We start from the raw sequence: 18,306 nt of genomic DNA on the forward strand, positions 1-18,306 counted from the left end.
AACACCATTGCTCATTAAGCAGCCATTTACAACCTTGGGGTAGAGGAAAGCCTCACCTCCTTTAAAAATACAGTATCCTTTATTTGTTTCTTTATTTACTAGTTTGAACATATAAACGAGATCATCTAAAACAGCTTCTTTTGCAAAAGCCAGTTCACCTCCTCTCCAGTTTGCAATTAGCAAAATTTTTTTTAAAAATCCTCTCCTTCCTACTGTTTTGGTTAGCTATGCTATACTTGCTAAGTAAGCTAACAAAATGAATATGTAAATGGAAACAATAACAATGTGTGTGTTTTCGGAACAATCTCTTAGTGTTTGTTATCATTTTTAGCTGAGTTTTCAGTTTTAAAATCTCGGTGTTTAGTTAATGTGTCTAAAAACAGACCTGACATGTTGGTTCACTGATAGTCCATGTGTTTACAGTTCACTGCTTTTTAATCTACATGATAAATGTCATAATGAACTTCCCCACTCTGAAGTGGAAGGATGCATAGTTGGTCCCTCTTCAACCACTTGAATGCACATTTTCAACTGCTGTTTATTCAGTCAGTGTTGATCTTGCGTCCTCATTTTTGTGTCACTGTTAGACAGATTCACACCTGCACATCAAGGTGAGACTTCACCAAGTGTACTGTCAGCTTTGTTCATGTAGGTGCAAATATTTGAATCTTGTTTTTTTTTTTTTTTTTTTCATATGCAGCCCAGAAGCTTAAATGATCCAGTCACTTTCTAATTACAGTGGTGTGAAAAAGTGTTGGCCCCCTTCCTGATTTCTTTTTTTTTTTGCATGTTTGTCACAGTTTAATGTTTCAGATCATCAAACAAATTTAAATATTAGTCAAAGATCATGACCACATGTCTTCAGACTGCATCACTGCTGGTTGAGCCTAAAGCTCTCCTGGAGCTTCTCAGTGCTCCACAGGGCTCCAGGTCTCACACAGAGCCTACCACTTCCTTCATTAAGTTTTTAAATGAAGGTTTTTATTATTAAGGGAAAACAAAATCCAAAAGTACATGGCCCTATTTGAAAAAGTGTTTGTCCCCTAAACCTAATAACTGGTTGTGCCACCCTTAGCAGCAACAACTGCAATCAAGCATTTGCGATAAATTGCAATGAGTCTGTTACAGCACAGGAGGAATATTGGCCGACTCATCTTTGCAGAATTGTTGTAATTTAGCCACATTGGAGGGTCATGAACCGCCTTTTTAAGGTCATGCCACAGTATCTCAATCGGATTCAGGTTAGGATTTTGACTAGGCCACTCCAAAGTCTTCATTTTGCTTTTCTTCAGCCATTCAGAGGTGGACTTGCTGGTGTGTTTTGGATCATTGTCCCACATCCCTTTTCTATAGATGTTACACTTTCACTGATGGAGGTGATACAGCATTATAAGTGATGGTTAACACCTACTCCCTGGGTCAAACATTTCTGACCACACTGTGACTAAATGTTTAACAGTGTGCATATTAAGAGACAAAACTCTATTTAGGAAACTATCACTCATCGTGCAAATGGAGCCGTTGAAGGGAATGAGAAATTTTATCCAGAACAAATAATGTAATCGCTGCGCTTCACCTCCTCTTCATTTGGCTAAGCCACTGACTGTGTGTTCTGAGTGTTAAAGCACATGCGCTCTGACCTTTTTCCTTATCATAAATCACATACTACTGTTCTGCTGCCAGGATTTTGTTTAACCCAATTTGTCACTGAGGACACCCCCTTCCACCCTGCTGCAGATTCACGCAGTGGGACCAGGAGCATGGGATTAGTGGGCGGATCAAAGCATGCCAACCAGACCTCTCTCTTGCCTTGTAATCATGGAAGTCAGTAGCTTCTGCAGCTGATAAGTCAAGGCCACTAGTGGTTACCAGGCAGAGAAAGAGGGACTGGAGACTGTCTTTAACTTGCATACTGTCTTGAAAATCTTTAAAGATAATCAGTTTACAACATACATGTTAATTCCTATATTCGAGAAATCAGAAACAGAGAATATGGTCCTCTTGCTTAATAAATGACTTCAGAATTGTTAAAACGCAATGTTATGAAATTCTATTGATCAGTCAAGTTACAAAAAAATAAAGAAAAAGCAATAAATGTTTACTAGAAAGATGCAACTACCAACACAGATGCAGACTAAAGACGGCACACACACAGACACACACACACACAAACATATTCAAACATTAGTATGACAGAAAGAGGTCACGAAAGGTGTGCCAAGAGTATCAGACGAATGTGCTGTCAGCAGACAATCACTCTGGTATGATAGCTATTTCGGCCTCAGCGGACATGACCAGAAGAACAACCGAAAACATTCTGCATGCCGGCAAACATGATCCTTTTATTGACTTTTTTACTATGCAGCAATGGAGGCTGCATAGAGGGTGGAAATGGAGGGTGAGAAAAAGTCAACAAAAATATTTGCCACAGCACACTTTTACTCCACTGATGTGGTCATGTGAACTTATTGTAAGACTCAAAATTTCTTCATATTGGCTCTGGAAACATAAAACAGCTAAAGTGGAGAGGGAGCTTTATAGAAACACTGGCTTTGTGACATCCGGGATCCCAAACCTCCACTCATACCACCATCTAGACCTAAGTTTCATTTGACTCCAATTACTCCTCAGTGAATTTCACCACAAAGTACTTACAGTAAACTTCTGTTTGTCTTCTTTATCACTCTGCTATATGACTTATATACATTATGAAAGCAAATTATCTAGAGTTTTGGATGTAAGATGGTATTTATTTTCTAAATTAACATCATTTCCGGCTAAACTTCCCAAAACCAAGAGTTATCATTTGTCTTTAGCTGTTTGACTGCCACCCTCCTGAAGCCCCAGAAACATCTCTACAAGTAAAAGATAAATGTTAAAAATAAATTTAACCTGGGATAGGTAAAACATTTGCTTCCTTTCACGTGGAACTTGACTGACTGGATGACGCAAGCATGAATATGGCTGTCAGTGCACAGAAACTACATAGCCTTTCACTGACATGTCACATCCCGGATTTAATCCTGATCTTTTTTTCTGCAGTGAAGGTGCACAGCCTTCACCAAATATCGATAAAGCATAAGCCAACAAAAACAGTCAGGATCAGCTTAGATAGTAAGGAGGCACCACCTCTGGGTAAGGGTGGTGCCCTGTTCCATCACCTTTACAAACCTGGGCAGTTAAGCTGCTATGTAATCACACATAAACTAATAGTAGCTCTTTACTAGGCAGGGGCCAAGAAGTGGCCTCGTTGTGACAGGAAGGTTTCTGGTTAAAGATCTCTGCACAAATTGGGAAAAATCAATGTTGCATAATGACATTCAGCTTCCCAATCAATCAGTCAATCAATCAAAGCAATGCATGAAACATCTCGGTGCCACAGACATTGCCTCGGGGTGTAAATCAAAATCACTATCTGCTGGTTTGACGTTCACACCGAGGACGACTCACCTGTGACATCTGGGGTCTAAAGTTGATCTCCTTCAGGTCCACTGATCCTGGCGAGAGGTTGTGCAGCATCTGGCACAGAAGCACCCCGTCTCTCAAGGCCTGTGCCAAGTCGAAGACGGCCGCCGAGGGCCACACGACCCGGTGGTTCGGGGGCAGGACCTTGCAGTCTATCAACCACCGCCCGCATTGTCTCCACTCCTCCATGTCGGCTCCGGAGGCTCTCCTCACAAAGTAACCGGGTCCACGAACCGCTTCAAGGCTGGTTTGAAAGTGTTGGTTCACAGAGCACAAGCAGACACTACGCTCGGTTCCCTGTCTGTGCCGGAAGTCTTAACCATTCACTGTGCACTCGATAATCAGGCGGTTCCCCAACTTGGCGTTAATTGCAGCAGGTCACCGCACTATATCCCCATCCCAAACGCATGTCAGCTCTGCTGTCTTCTAAACACGGACCGATAAACGCTCAGAAAGGACTAAAACAACACCACCGTTTCAGCAGATTCAGTTCAGATGTAACCAGAAAACAGAGGCGAGCTACGGGAATTTTCTTCTCTTCATTCTTAAAAAGTTTTCTCGGCATATCCCATCCGAAAGGCGAGAAACATGGTTTACAACAGCGGTAAATAAAACAGCTGGCTGCAGCGGTTCGTCATGTAGCGACTTCACTAGTCTCTCACATTTCAGTGAACCGAACAGCACAGCCTACGGTACTCACACAATGTGGAAAAACAGCGTTTTCGGCTCTGTTTGCTTGTTGAACCAAAAGTCCGGAGGCACCTACCGAATTTGTGTCCGCGCGGGTTAAACGTGAAAAACAAAAACTTCCACCAATTTCCAAGAGCAAACAAATAAGAAAGAGAGATAATACATAGCCCAGTCCGTCTACAGCGCCAGGACCTCCCTGTTTCCACAACACAATCTAAACATCGCTCTTCGGCAGCGGAAACATGTTCAGGGAGAAAAAAACAAAAAACAAACAATCAGTGTTTACACTTATCCGGTTAACGGCACTTCGTTTCGCGCCTTTTATGCACGGCTGAAATAGCGTTACGTGAGGACACGGCTTTGGTTTTGTGTGATTTTTGCCTCCCTTCCGTTCATGTCCTCACTCCCACGTCTCCCTCTTGTCGTTTCCCTTTCGGACGGAGATGTTAAGAGGTCCCAGCGACCCGAGCGGAGCTGGACAAACCCGAGGACACGCGACCAGGCTTCAGGCTCGGTGTTCACGCGCAGGCTGAATGAAGTCGCACGTGCTGAGTATCTCGTGCAGCGGTGAAACTTTGATGCTGTGTCCACACTTTGTTAAAGTGGCTCCATACTCCAAGAATGGGAGTTTCAGGGAATAATTTTTTTTTTTTACTGAGTTGTCAATGCGCCCTCTGACGGACGAAGCGCACACTGCAGGGCTGCTGACACAATGGGATTAAAGGGACACTCAACCAAATAAATGGGCAAACTAAATGAAAAAACACTAAATGAAACTCTGTTAATAAAGATTTGTTTCGTGTGATTATATGTTTGAGTGTGCTGCAAAAGTTGTGGCAAAATCAGTATGGAAAACATTAAAACAACACTTTGCAAACATTGTAAACCTTATAAAATCTGTACAAAACAGAGCAGCAGGTGGACTTTGATAGAAAGTAGCTATTAGTTTTCTGTCAGTCTGCTCAGTTTATTTAGACTATCTCCTTGACTCTGATTTTGAGCTTTTGTTAGGGGAACTCCAATGATAAAAATATATTTATTAGTCACAGTGCGTAATATTCTATTTCCCAATTTTGACTCAACTGTAACTTTTTAATAGGAGAACCTGGTAGAGCAGTACTTGTTTTTTTTTGTTTTGTTTTGTTTGTTTTACAGTGACATCACTAACAGTTACAACAATACAAAGAAAATAAAACAGTGCCAGGCAGTTCAAACAACAACAACAAAACAAATAAACAGGCTTGGTAAAAGCAGCCACAGACAGGTAGAGAACAGTCTTAAAGTTACAGATGAGTTTGCAGTAAGTGTTTAAACTTTTAGGTGATATTGCTGTTATCATTATGAAACCACGCAGACCACAACATTTACTATGTTCTCCATAGTCTGTGAGTGAGAAGTCTGACTGGCTTGTCATGGCTTGTCCCAAAATGCCTGTCGATTTTTTTGGTGACGCCACGAAAACCTTTCCCAAACAGAGCCCATGAAGTTTCAAACAAACACACAACCCACACAAGAGATCTTTTTCTCAAGGGATTTTTTACGTGTCACAGCAAGCATGGCATTGATGAAAATAATAAAATTAATGATGGTTAAACTCTATTTTCTGTTCCATTTAAGCTGTTTCGTTGTTCAGTATCCTGGCTACGCTTACACTGGCTTACATGACTATAACAGAGACATAATGTTATGAGTAACACCTGTGCTTCTCCTAATACAACAAATTAAAATGGGTGCTGTTGAAAAGGTCTATTACATTTGCAAGATAAGTTTTACAAGGGATAAACAATCTGGCTTCATACAGGTTTCTACAATATTAATCTCTCTGTAAAATGGGATAACATCCTTTAAAACTGCTGTGATCATGATTATTTGTGATGTGAAAGGTGGCAGATGTACAGAACATCACCTGCCTCTGCGGTTCTTTTCAGCATTTTGGAGTCTTCCAGATCATTATTTAGGTTATATGCCTTAATTAAAATTTGAATGTACTGTTTGGTAATAATAATATTAATAATAATAATAATAATAATTTGTTCACCTTAAATGGACTGGTGACCTGTCCAGGGTGTACACCTGCCTTTCACCCAAAGAGAGCTGGGATAGACTCCAGCAGATCCCTGTGATGCTGGTTAAGGAATAAGGGGGTATAGATGATGGATGGATGGACATTCACCTTAATTTCTTCCTTTTTCTTGTCTTGCTTACATTTCCCAATGTCAGTCCTTGTTAATAAAATAATCACAAGAGGCCGATTAATCACTTAATTGTCACTAACATCAATATGCCACCTGCTCCTTGTTAAACCCTTTTCGTCATGTCTCATTACTTTCCCAACTCAATCATCATCGTCCCTTCCCACCTCCAGGTATCCAAAGGGATGTGAAACATTTAGCTAATTTATCTCTTGGAGTAAAATGGAACTGAAGAGCAAAGACTCATTTAATTTTCCTTTCTTGGATCAGAACGATAGTTTTAAGAATGGTCTGACCTAACTGCAGTTTTATGTTCATCAAATGTTAACTTTAGGATTACTAGCATTGTTAAACAATTCAAGGTCTTTTACACAAAAGCAGGAAAAGTCTTTCTCATGGGTTGAAAAGTTGGTAGAGATGTGGAAAGACAAACAAGACTGGACCATGACCTGTAAAAAAGGATTGCAAGAAAAAATCCAACTGGTCGCTGAGGCTTAGTTCAAATAATTTAGAAGATTCGAAAAAAAATGTATGATTGAAAATGTAATTTTGGTCTAAGTCAGATTACTTCCTATCTTGTCTAGTTTAAAAGTGTCTGCTCAGTCTTTAGGAGCTGGAAGTGTATCCACCAATGCACAGGCAAACAGGCACCACATCACCTAGATGCTGACCAAATGTAATCACTGAATCATCTGGAGATTGAGCTGTTGGACCCCACATTGGTCAAAGGATAAGTACCATCCTTATCTACAGATCACATACATGCAGTCTTTGGACATTTCCCTGGTCTGCAAACTGCTTCTTAGTGATGTTCCTGACCTTTCAGTGGTCCTTACCTTCAAGAAGTATGTAGTTCGTACACAAATACAATACCTACTGTTATTGTGAGCTAAGGCTTGTTTAATATTGTACCACATTTGGACTCCTAATAGGTACTGAAAATGTGTTCTAAAAGGCTCTGCTGTTGAAGGACATATAAGAATGGCTGTTGTTCTTTGCACAATGCATACTCTGATGTACAAATGATCTTTGAGTTTGGCCGATGGAGTCATGAAATCACTTAACCTTTAAAGACCTTTTGAACAGCACCATCAGCCTAAAATACCGCTTATAAATCTTTAAACAGGCTTTTTTTCTGTGGGGAAATGTGTTGCCATACATACTCACACCATTTCCAGAGCAAGTAAAAAATGCATCAGAAAAGGTCATATTAGCTGAGATTTTGAAGCTAGACTGTTACTTTATATTAGCTCCACATCTGACACTTAACTCTCAGCAGTTTTAGAGGAACTTTGTTGTTGTCAGCAGTGCCAGACTGCGGATTTACTCGTTAGTGATCAGTTATGACAATATGTGAAACTGTGTACGATTTGAAAAACTGTTGCTAAAAGACTCGAACATGTGTTACCCTGAGACCCTGTCTAGACATATAAACGAAGGTCAAAAAGCTTCCACTATATGCTGTGGAAACATGCTGTTTTTTTTTTTGTTTTTCGTTTAATTCCTTTGTGCCCTTTACTGAAACAGACACTGCACAGATAATGCTGAAGGAAAACATAAGAGCATGAAGAACTGGGGGCTAAATGGTGAAGGGACAGGCCATGGTGGCCTTAAGGTTAAAGAGGCAGGCTTTTATGACTAAGAGGTTCATGGTTTAGATCCCCAGACGGGATAGGGCTGATGGATTCTCTGACAGTTACATGTGCAAGTCATGTAAATGCTAGTTAGGAAGGCTAAGGTCCCAGACAGCTCACAGAAGCAAATAAATATATACTGTATGTGAATGTGATGCAGTGCAGTGCTGGAAAATAACATGCTCAGCTATTTCTCTTCTCGGATAACTAATGTTTTTAAAATGGATTAATAAACTCCATATATTCTGCTACAAATTGAGCATATTAAAGAAGAGGCTCTAACTTTATTTCAAACAGTTGTATTATCAGCAAATTAGCAATTAAGATTCTTGATTTGCATTGCATTAGCATAAATCGTTTAGTGAACAGAAGTGCATGCATGTGCAGTTCAGTCTACAAAGCATGATTCAAATTGACATTGTGAAACCACATTCATTGAGTTAATATTCTTTTTCCAATATTTTCCCAAAGGTGGTGAAAAGAAAATGAAATGCAGAGATCCATTAATCAAAGCAAACCCAGTCTCTTATGTGATATGTCTGGAGACTTGTGCGTGTGTGGTCTTTTTTAACATTCATGTGCTGTGAGTGATGACCAAAAATGGCAAAAATGACTACTTGTCACTGGCGTTGTGGTATTGATCAATCATGCCTCAAGGTTATTGGGGCCATTGGATGGCATGTTCTATGGCATGATGGGAATACAAGTCAGAAAGAACATGTCTCCTAGCGACATGCACGGTGCAAGGACACCAAGCTTGGCTGGGACAAAGAAAAAGTAAATGATGGATGGCCCCACACTCTGCATGCGTGTGGAGCCACCCCCAGCAATGATACACAATTGATACATATGTATCTTTTTATACAGATTTATAAATAGGGACCATCGGTCTGGTTTCTCTGGATGAAAAGTGCTGGAGTTCTCTTATGAGAGGTCTGTAAAGACTAAAGTATAGGGGAAATATAAATATTGCAGAAGCTATGCATAAGACTATCTAAAATGCAAAAGAAAACATGGTAAAAAATAATCTTTAAAAACCTTAAACTGGTGCATGATTGCCACCTTCTGTTTGATTACCAAACTGCAGCTAGGGTTGAGCAACAGATGCCCAAATTTTGCACCTTGTTGATTCTCTTATCTTCTTGCCAATATGAGGCAGTACTTTACTTTTACACACTTTTCATATAAAACCAACATTTCTAGACCATGGTGAAGGAAGCTAAGCGCTGAGAGCCAATGGAGTACAAGCTGGTGAAGACATCAGCTGTTTGAACTAGGCAGCTTTGGGCTGGTGCCAGTTTCTGCAGAGCAGTTGGCAGGCTGGCTGAAAGTGGAGTAAGTGTTTCATGCAAGGGGGGAGGGGGGTTTCTTTCATTATAGAGCAAAACAGTAAGGGTACATATATTAAGCAATCTTTGTACTTGTATTAACAGCAAAGAAAAAGAGCTTCACACTAGGTTAACAGACTAAATATTAAAAACAACCTTAAACCATGACCTTCTGTGGCAACTGTGTACAGAAAACACCATAAACCTTTTCTTGCACAAGTATATTCTCAGAAACAAAGCCTAAAGAAGGCATATTTGTACTATATACAAATACCTGAAATTATTTAGTGGCTTCAAAAGGTGTTTAAGCCTCTAAATATTTTGCTCTTTATTCTAACCATTTAAAATGAAAATCTACATCACAATAGAGTGAGCAATAAGAAAGGTGCTGAATAGTTTCTGAAGCCCCTGTACATTTATTCAACTGTCACGTTATATTAAAAGCAGGCAAATAGTTAAGTTTTCGATATTCATACAAAATAAAAAAAATTCTAATTGTTCAGACTTGAAACATGAGTTAGGTAATCCATGTAAATTTTGCTTGTTTTTGTCTAAGTTGCCCTGTTATTGGATTGTAAAATGGTTATAAGAGCAGAATGAGCAAAAAGGTCTGCCCTGCATCAGCATGCAACAAAAATGTAGGAGGCATATAACAGCGTAAATGGATGTATTAACTCAAGTTTCTGCAAGTCGACTGACTTTCATACCACAAGAGTCTGTTTACAGAGATTAACAAAACCAAAACACTACCTCATGCTGAAAATATTTATTTATACAAGTAATTTCTAGTGAAACCGATTGTTATCCAACACTGATATGGCCCTTTATGAAAGTTAAATAAATTAAACAGGTGCAGTACAAATGTGATGAACATCTACTTAAACTGTTTACAGAAAGAAAGAAAATCAAAAGAATAATAAAAAACTCAAGAATTATGTGCTATTGTTATAACTAAAAAGATGAACTGTACCCATTTTCAGCCTAGCATCACCACAACGGAGCATGTTAGACCTGCAAAGAGTTACAATTGATGAAATAACTTTTGTGGAAATTACTGGCTTCTGACTGTAACATTAATATGGCACATGTTTAATGGAAACTTTGCACTTATTACATACAGTATATGTAAAGTTGAATTTTTGCTGTTTGTTCAACATAAAATGTAAGCTACTTTAGAATTTCAAAGTACAGTAAGCTCTGAACCCAGACTCTAGACTGAAGATAAAAAAACTAAAATAAACTAATGAATCCATTCTCAGCTGAAAATGTAAAAAACCAGCATTTTGAATCCAGTAATCAAAATTTACTACATGAAAAAGAATGAGGTATAAAATCAGTCCTTTTGTAAGTTGATATTTTTAGAGTACGGCTCATTCAAAAAAACAAAAATCAAAATAGGGATCTGTGGTCATGAAATACAATAAAAAAATACATATATATGTAAAAAAATACATTTAGTATAATACATTTTTGGGAAAATTTACCCAATTTTAAATGCTTCATTCTAAAACACCATTAGTCCATGTTGAAAACATGTTTTGACAGTCACTCACTTCACTGTGTGAATGTCCCTTTTAACCACCTCAATTTCCCATCTGACATAATGAATAAAAGCTTAAATACAACATCCTGTTCTTTTGTGCACAAACAATGCCGTTGATAAAATGTGCTCAGGAATACAATCAACCCAGTTAAGTGCTATAGTGAAATGCATATGTGGAGCTGAACACTAACTGCATTTCCAAGATGTATCTGAAATAGGTCAATACTGTAATTAAACAGTAGGAACAAGATGGATAAAGCAAGATGATGGTTGAAATTCAGATGTTATGAAATACGCCCCATCACCAGCAGTGTGCCATCCATCTATAGTGCAGATTTATAGTGTGTGATAAGGAACAGCAGTAAAGGATATTGGGATTTACAGCATAGAGACATGAAAAAACACACTGAATACTAAAACAGAAATTGAATTTTCCAGGTATTAAACATCTAACAAATAGAAAATTAAGGATGTCACTTTTGGAAGACTCTTATTTTGGTTACAAAGGAAATAAATGTAAACAATACAGTTTTCATGAGTCACTGATGTCTGAACTGGAGTCAGTGGAACTGCTAGTGGCAGAATCTGAAGAACTGCTGTTGTCAACATGCTGAGAGGCAGCTTGAATGCTTTTCTCTGGATGAAAGGAAGTATAAGAAGCAATCACCAATAACATTCAACAGTTGCTGATAGCATTTTAATGCTTTGGGTTATTAGCACCTTGACATCATGTAGGTCAAAGGAAAAAAAAAAAATCGCAGGATGGCTTTGTACTTACTTTGGAATTTCCTAAACCTCTTACGTAGACAATACTTCACATATTGCTGCAGCTCACGCAGAGTGGACGGCTTCAGTATCTCAAAGTCAATCTCGACCTCGTCTGTGTTGGCGTCACACAATAAAGGTTCCCGTGTCTGAATGATGTGCACCACGCGGCCCAGCTTCATGCCAGGTAACCGGTTAATGTCCAGGCTCAGCTGGTGCTTCTCATCGTAAGTCATCAGCAGAGATTCATCGTCTGAATCCCAGTCTTTGCTTCCTCTCCACAGCTGCCTAAAATTCAAGGCACAGCCATCAAAGGTCTCTTTGGGGGTGATACACTATGAATATCAAGGTATTCTATGTACAACATACCTGGAGTTGGAATTTGCATTGCCTTTACTTTGCCTGTCCTCTTTCTTGCCCTCTTTTTTTTCCTTTGGTTTCATTACAGGGGCTTCAGATAGTGCAGCAAGCTGTTCAAGAACAGGTTTAAGCAGGATAGGGTGTCAACAGAAATGTGTCTGTGTACGACCAAAGAGCACCATCACAATCATAATAGCATCACTGGGAATGCAAAGATTTCTTTCCATAGAGGCCAGAGAGTAGTTGCTACATTACTGAGACCCAGCATATTCATTTATGTAGTGCACATTTGTTTTGGGGCTATATCTTTGGACTCATTTGAGTGGGTGGGATGAGGGGAAATTTGTTTTCATGCTGAGACAAAATGGAGACTGCAGAGAACATAAATGATTAGGCTGTGCCTCAGGAGGATATGCTAGCAAATTTGTGGAGAAAAAATGAAGATCAGAATTGCGATCACACACTAAACGTCTTTTGTGTAACTGACCATACTTGTAAACACAGTGGACTTTTTGCTTGACTGACTGTGTGAAGTTTCTTGGTCACGTAAAGGCCTTGTTTTAAATGTCCTGGAACACTCAGTCAGAAAGTGCGTTCAAACATTTAAGTGGTAGTGTATATTGTGCTGGTGTCATGCTAATGATAAGGATAAACTGGATGCAGAGTTATAATGGTTTGCTGTGTGATGATGTTTGAAAAAAACATATATTTCCATTTAACTGCAAACACAAGAGTTTTCTGGGTCCTGAAAGCTGTGCCAGACGATTAAACAGGTCAAATAATCCATTAGAAAAACAGGTGTTGCAAAGCAGACAGTACTTTGATCTCCACCTGTCTGCCTCAGCAGCAGGGTTGAAGCAGCAGACTGCAAGGTCTGTGCAGGAACCCACCTGTCCTGCACCCACCTGTTCTTGCAACTCAGCAGGTCTGGTGGTACACTCCTCTGTTGAGTCAGATTTGTCAATACTGGAGAAGCTGTTACCACTTATCCCATTCTTTGACAACATGGAGCTCACTGGGGAAATCAACACCACTGGCTCATCTGGCATCTTTGTAAACCTCTTCTCGAACACTCCCTGAAGGAAATAATAATCAAGTGAAATGAAAAGCAGGCCTAGAAAACACATAAATGCATTTTACAGACTTTAAGTATGAATTGTAATCATTTACAACACACCTGCAGCTTTCTGGCCTTAGAGACAACATCATGATTTGGAGGGTTGTATTTGTAGCAGTTAGAGAATATCAACCTAACATCTGCAGCAAAAGCTTGTGCATCCTGGTACTCCCCTGCATCCATCTTTTTCTGCAGGTTAAAACTCAAACTTATCAGAGATATTAAAATTCAGTGAATACTGGAGAGAACATGTGTGTGAAAATACTGTGTCGAACATACTTTAACAGTGCTAAGATCCATGGGGTATTTGATGATGTCACGGTAATCATGTAGCTGCAGAGCTTCAGTGTCGACAGGTTTGTAGAAAGGCCAGGCATATGCTGAATGCTTTTTAGACAGCATCTCCTTCAGGATATTGTTGCAATACAAGAGCTGTTCGCTCTGTCTGCCCTGTCCAGTTTCTTCTTGTTGCCACTTGTTTACTTCAAAGCCACTCTTAGAAGGACTGATGGCTTGGTCTACGCTTTCATGTCTCCTCTTACTTTCTGATAAATCCCTCCAACAGGTTATGACTGCTGAGGACAAAGCAGTGGTGGCATCTACTTTCCTTTTCAGACCTTTCTTCTTCAATAGCACAAAAGACACGACAACAGGGTAAAAAATTCTTTCATGCTCTGAGATTTTAAAATACGACTGAGGGTTAGAGGCTCCAATGATGACTCACTTTTGTGGGTGTTGTAGGGGTTCCTTTTTGTCCACCTGTATACAAATATTAACATAGATGACAAAAAAATGATATTTAAAACTAAATAGTAATACATAATAGATTGATAAAACAGGGTTTGAACCTAGAGCTTTTCTGCTGTGAAGTGACTGTGTTAACTACTTCATCATCATGCTGCCCAGTGACATTTCAAAGAAAAAAGAAGCGTGGTAGAGGATCACCAAATGACTACATAGAAAATCACAATGTTCTAGACATCTGCAGAGCATGTGGTCAAGTACTCACCACCTCATATAAAATTAATTTATCACAATTACAAATAATTGTGTACATGATGCACAGCATCTTTTTAAATATATTTACACCCGTCCTACATGAGTATGTTATTTGCAGTGTGTGAGGATGCTATGTGCAGTGGATATATGTAACACAATTTCTCAAATTCAAATTCCTGAATTATCTGCTGTATAGTCTGGTCTGGGCAAGAAGTGAAATAATATAGCATAGCTTCCATACAAGAAATATCACCTGGGGTGCCTCTTTTTTTACTCATGCCTTTAGCTCCTTGATGCACAAGCTCCACTTCCCCCTGAGGCATCTGGGCAACTTTTTGCAAAAAAATCTTCTCCAGGGCGAGGGCCATCAGCACTATGTCATCTGTAGGCTAGAGAATAGATGGAGTCCTGTGAGGATTTCATTTCTGTGACGCTCATGAGTATTATATATTTCCAATCAGGAAGCTCCTCACCTTGTTATATATGTAGCAGTTGGTGAACATGGTGTTGAAGTCTTGCATGCATTCACTTGAACTCCAATAGTAGTTGTTTTCTAGCCGTTTCTTGATGGTTCCCAAGTCCATGGGAGATGTTATTATCGTATGATAATCCTGATCAAGAAAAAGAATCAGTGTGTCAGATGAATGCAGTCTTTCTTTTTGTTCCTGTCCTTCTTCAAAAGGATCTGAGTTTTTTTATTACACAAAACAACTAAAACAATGTCAGACAGGTCAAGAAACTGCAATGAATCAGAAAAGGTGTCTATTAAATTTTATTCATGCAACATAGTATCATAAAGCAATGTGCAAAAGGTTTAGGCACAGATGGTGTTTTATCACACAACACCATCAGGTGTCTGATTGATCCCAGATTCATAGTGCTTCCCACTGTGCAGGACAACAAGCCCATAAAGTACCCATTATAGTTCATGAAGAACCATTTTCAGGGGCAAGAAGAACCAGGAGTTCTACAGTAGATGGTCTGACCCCCAGAGAGCCCTGATCTGTGCAGGGTGGAGTCAGTCTGAGATCACATGAAGAGACAGAAACATTGGGACAGCCTGAATCTACAGTAGAACTGCAGCAGCTTCTCCAAGGTGCTGCCAAGTACCAGGAGAAACTGTGTGCAGGTCAAACCAGAGAGAACAGCTGCTGGTTTAAGGCCAAAGGGGAGAGCTGCAAATACTGATTAGATTTAGGTTTGGTTCCCTTTACTGCACTTTGTGTGAAGTTACCTGATCAATGAAAAACTATGTCATTTTTAAAAGCATTACATTATTTTAAAAGCATCACCTGTGTATTTTTAGTGCCCAAAACCTTTGCACAGTACTGTACACCTCTAGCAACTTAAAGAGAAAGGATCCATAATCCTAATACCTAGTGCAGATCCAATATGTTCATAACAAGGAAGTAACAGAAATAAGTAAATTAGCTAAACTTTCTTGGAAGCAAAGGCAAAGGTTGATAATGGAGAAAGATGTTGACCATAACTGTCTACTTTTTATGGTCATATGAATGGTCATGTTTCTTCCCCTGTTTGATTTTGTTGTACTGAAGTTGCAATGCTATCAGATCTCACAAACGGAATAAGAATTCCCAGGTTGTAATAGAACATGAACTTGAAGTTATCCAACCATGCCGAAAGTATTTGTTTTATATACTGGGATTTGGACATATTCTGCCTCTCCCCCAATTCAAAGGAAGTGAACTAAATTTCATTTTAAGTTCCATTTTCATTCAACATCAAAATCTCATTTGAAAAACATCATACTACTAGATACTAGAATTAGAAATACCCTCCATTAAATAAGTAAATTTGATATAGTAAATGCTGGAACTAAAGCACAAATTTATACTAAGTCATTAGTTAAGTGCTGACAAGCACATCTAAACATGTAATATGTAATAGTACAATCAATGTTTCTTCAACAAATTGTTATTTCTTGTAACTCATGTATGAGCATAAGCAGTAAAAATTAGGTTAGATTGGGTGTCATGCCACGTTTCAGTGTCTCTGTACTCACTGTGTTGTGTTGTTTAAGTGGGGTGTGCATGAGGATTAGAAGGCAACCAAAACCAAGGGAGAAACAAAAAACAGTAGTGAGCAAAAAGAAAGACAAGTACAGACGAAGTTTAAAGATTCAGATGCTTTTCCATGAGGCAGTTGTTACCCAAACTGTGGTGTTTAAAACAATATCCTAATTCATCTATTCAAGTCTGTATGTATTTTATAGAAAATACAGTTGATTTTTAAGATATGTTTATCCCAACTACAGTGGGTAAAAAATTTACATCACACATTCGCAGACTACTCACTGGCAGTCCCAAAGTGACTGCATCGACAGGCTGGTGAAAAGGCCAGGCGAACTGGTGTCGCCACAGGGATTTGATCACTACATTCTGCATATACTGCAGCTGGTTAGTCCTCCGGCCTGGCTTGTTGGGATTAGTCACATCAGGGGGTGGAGGATTCACAAACTGCGGAAGGCCTGGGTTCCTGTCGTCTGACATCATTATCCACACAACTTCTGCTGGCTTCTGTTATTTTCTGTGAATTATGCAGCGTTCGTCTCAGCTCACCAAAGGCTCTGAGGTGACATCAGCCCACTTCATACATAGTTTTAATACCACACACTGTTACCTGTTAACACAAAAACAATAATAATGTTTGTGTTTTTTGATGGTCCAAAATTAATAAAATTAAAAACAGTAAATGTTTTCTAATGCAACATAGTCTTTTTGCATATAGAGATGTACATTTAATATTGAAAAATATAAAAAATTTATTCATATCCACTCCCCCATCAATCCATACCCAATAACACATATGTGTTTGCAAATTTACTGAAAATCAAAACCCAAATTATCCCCTTTACAAAAGCATGTAGACTCGTTGTTGTGGCACTCCAAACTGTGGTCCTGTTTCTTTGTTTTCCTGACTTGTATTTGACTAAGAGTTAACTGGAGGTCATCTGAGGGAAACTGAACTGACTGGACTTTGGGTTCAGTGTCGAGTAGTCCACACCGCATGCCAGGCCCGAAACAAAGGAACACTGTGCAGTAAGACTTTGAAGAGGAAAGGATGAGGGTATAAACAATTCCTGAGGCTCTGGGTGTGCCTAGGAGCACACTGGGCTTTAGGTAAGAAATAGAAACGTCCACCTGTTGACGTTAGCACGTAACGTAACCAACACTAACCTCGAAGTTTACAGCATTAGCTAGAAAAAAGAAAAAAAAAACACCTAATGTTATCTACTGTCTTTCATTTCCTGACATTATACTACTTTACTGGCGATATGTTGCCATAACAGTTAAACTACCGCTGGACAAAGAGTTAGAGCAACAAAGAACACCGCAGTAGCGACAACAACTACGTTAACTACTAGCTGTTAAGTTAAATAAGCGAAGGCTGGCGTGTGTTTTGCTAACTTGGGAAAGCGGAGAGAGTGGAGTTAAACGCGTCACCAGTCCACACACACACAGACATCAAGACAAAGACACTTGTTAAAGGAACGTTAACGCTAAGCGCCACGCTGCTTACTTGGTTTTTGAGAGTCCTGCATTGTTTTTCATCAAGTCTTAACACAATCCACTGACGAAACCAGCCCCACTTGACAGCTAACTCACGTTAGCAGCTAGTATTTTGTCGCGGGGCATGACGGGAGGGTCGCTGGTTAAAAACCCAAACAAAGCAAGCTGTTGGAGTTTTTACTAACTCGTTTTCTTGCGAAGACACAAGTTCACGTCCTGTTGTAGTTCAACTGAGGGTACAGCCTACACAGACGCTCAACTACAAAGCCAAGGATGCACCACGGTGTACCGTTACACCAACTTTTAAGCTGGGAAAGATGCTCAGTGAAACAAGCACATCACCTGCTCCGTCGACGGATGGTTCATCAAAATTAAAAACGGATATCGCCACCTACTGCGCCGGCATGTGCAGAGACACACTAACATATTGCAGAAGTGCAGTCCCCAACTATAAATTGCAGTATTAAGCATAATATAAATATCATCCGTGGAACCGTGAAAGGGGAAATTTCGTCTTTGTGTGGAGGAACATGTTTGTGAAATCTGTCATTAGTTAATAATAGGCCTAATAATGAATTATAATTATAATTGCTGAGATGAAATTTAGGTGTGCTGAAAAGGGTCTAAAATCACACCTTATTATGAATTATTATCATTATAATTTTTAAGTATTATTATTATTA

The 18,306-nt window shown here is 39.3% G+C and overlaps 2 protein-coding genes across 8 annotated transcripts in view; both read right to left on the minus strand.

The window, feature by feature from the left end:
- Positions 1 to 4,773, minus strand: part of vav2 (vav 2 guanine nucleotide exchange factor) — a 178,129-nt gene extending 173,356 nt beyond the window's left edge. For 5 of the 6 annotated variants that reach the window (XM_026296871.2, XM_026296867.2, XM_026296868.2 and 2 more), the window contains exon 1: positions 3,451 to 4,773. In XM_026296871.2, the coding sequence (XP_026152656.1) occupies positions 3,451 to 3,654 (204 nt within the window). In that variant the 5' untranslated portion in view covers positions 3,655 to 4,773. The remainder of the gene's footprint in view (positions 1 to 3,450) is intronic. The other variant, XM_026296869.2, reaches the window with a different exon arrangement.
- A 5,289-nt stretch (positions 4,774 to 10,062) lies between these two features.
- Positions 10,063 to 17,970, minus strand: LOC113124271 (bromodomain-containing protein 3-like). 2 transcript variants are annotated; one of them, XM_026296873.1, is made up of 11 exons: positions 17,634 to 17,970; positions 16,409 to 16,733; positions 14,567 to 14,704; positions 14,347 to 14,482; positions 13,819 to 13,853; positions 13,374 to 13,718; positions 13,155 to 13,283; positions 12,883 to 13,053; positions 11,987 to 12,087; positions 11,631 to 11,905; positions 10,063 to 11,488 (listed from the first exon to the last, which is right to left on the minus strand). In XM_026296873.1, exons 2-11 carry the CDS (start codon positions 16,604 to 16,606, stop codon positions 11,385 to 11,387), a joined length of 1,632 nt encoding a protein of 543 aa, XP_026152658.1. In that variant the 5' UTR covers positions 16,607 to 16,733; positions 17,634 to 17,970; the 3' UTR covers positions 10,063 to 11,384. The 2 variants fall into 2 exon arrangements, with proteins under 2 accessions (XP_026152658.1, XP_026152657.1); XM_026296872.1 differs by having other exon boundaries at positions 12,868 to 13,053.
- Between the last annotated feature and the right edge of the window lie 336 nt (positions 17,971 to 18,306).

The sequence above is a fragment of the Mastacembelus armatus genome, chromosome 12, assembly GCF_900324485.2.
Source record: "Mastacembelus armatus chromosome 12, fMasArm1.2, whole genome shotgun sequence".
NCBI classification, from domain to species: Eukaryota; Metazoa; Chordata; class Actinopteri; order Synbranchiformes; family Mastacembelidae; genus Mastacembelus; species Mastacembelus armatus.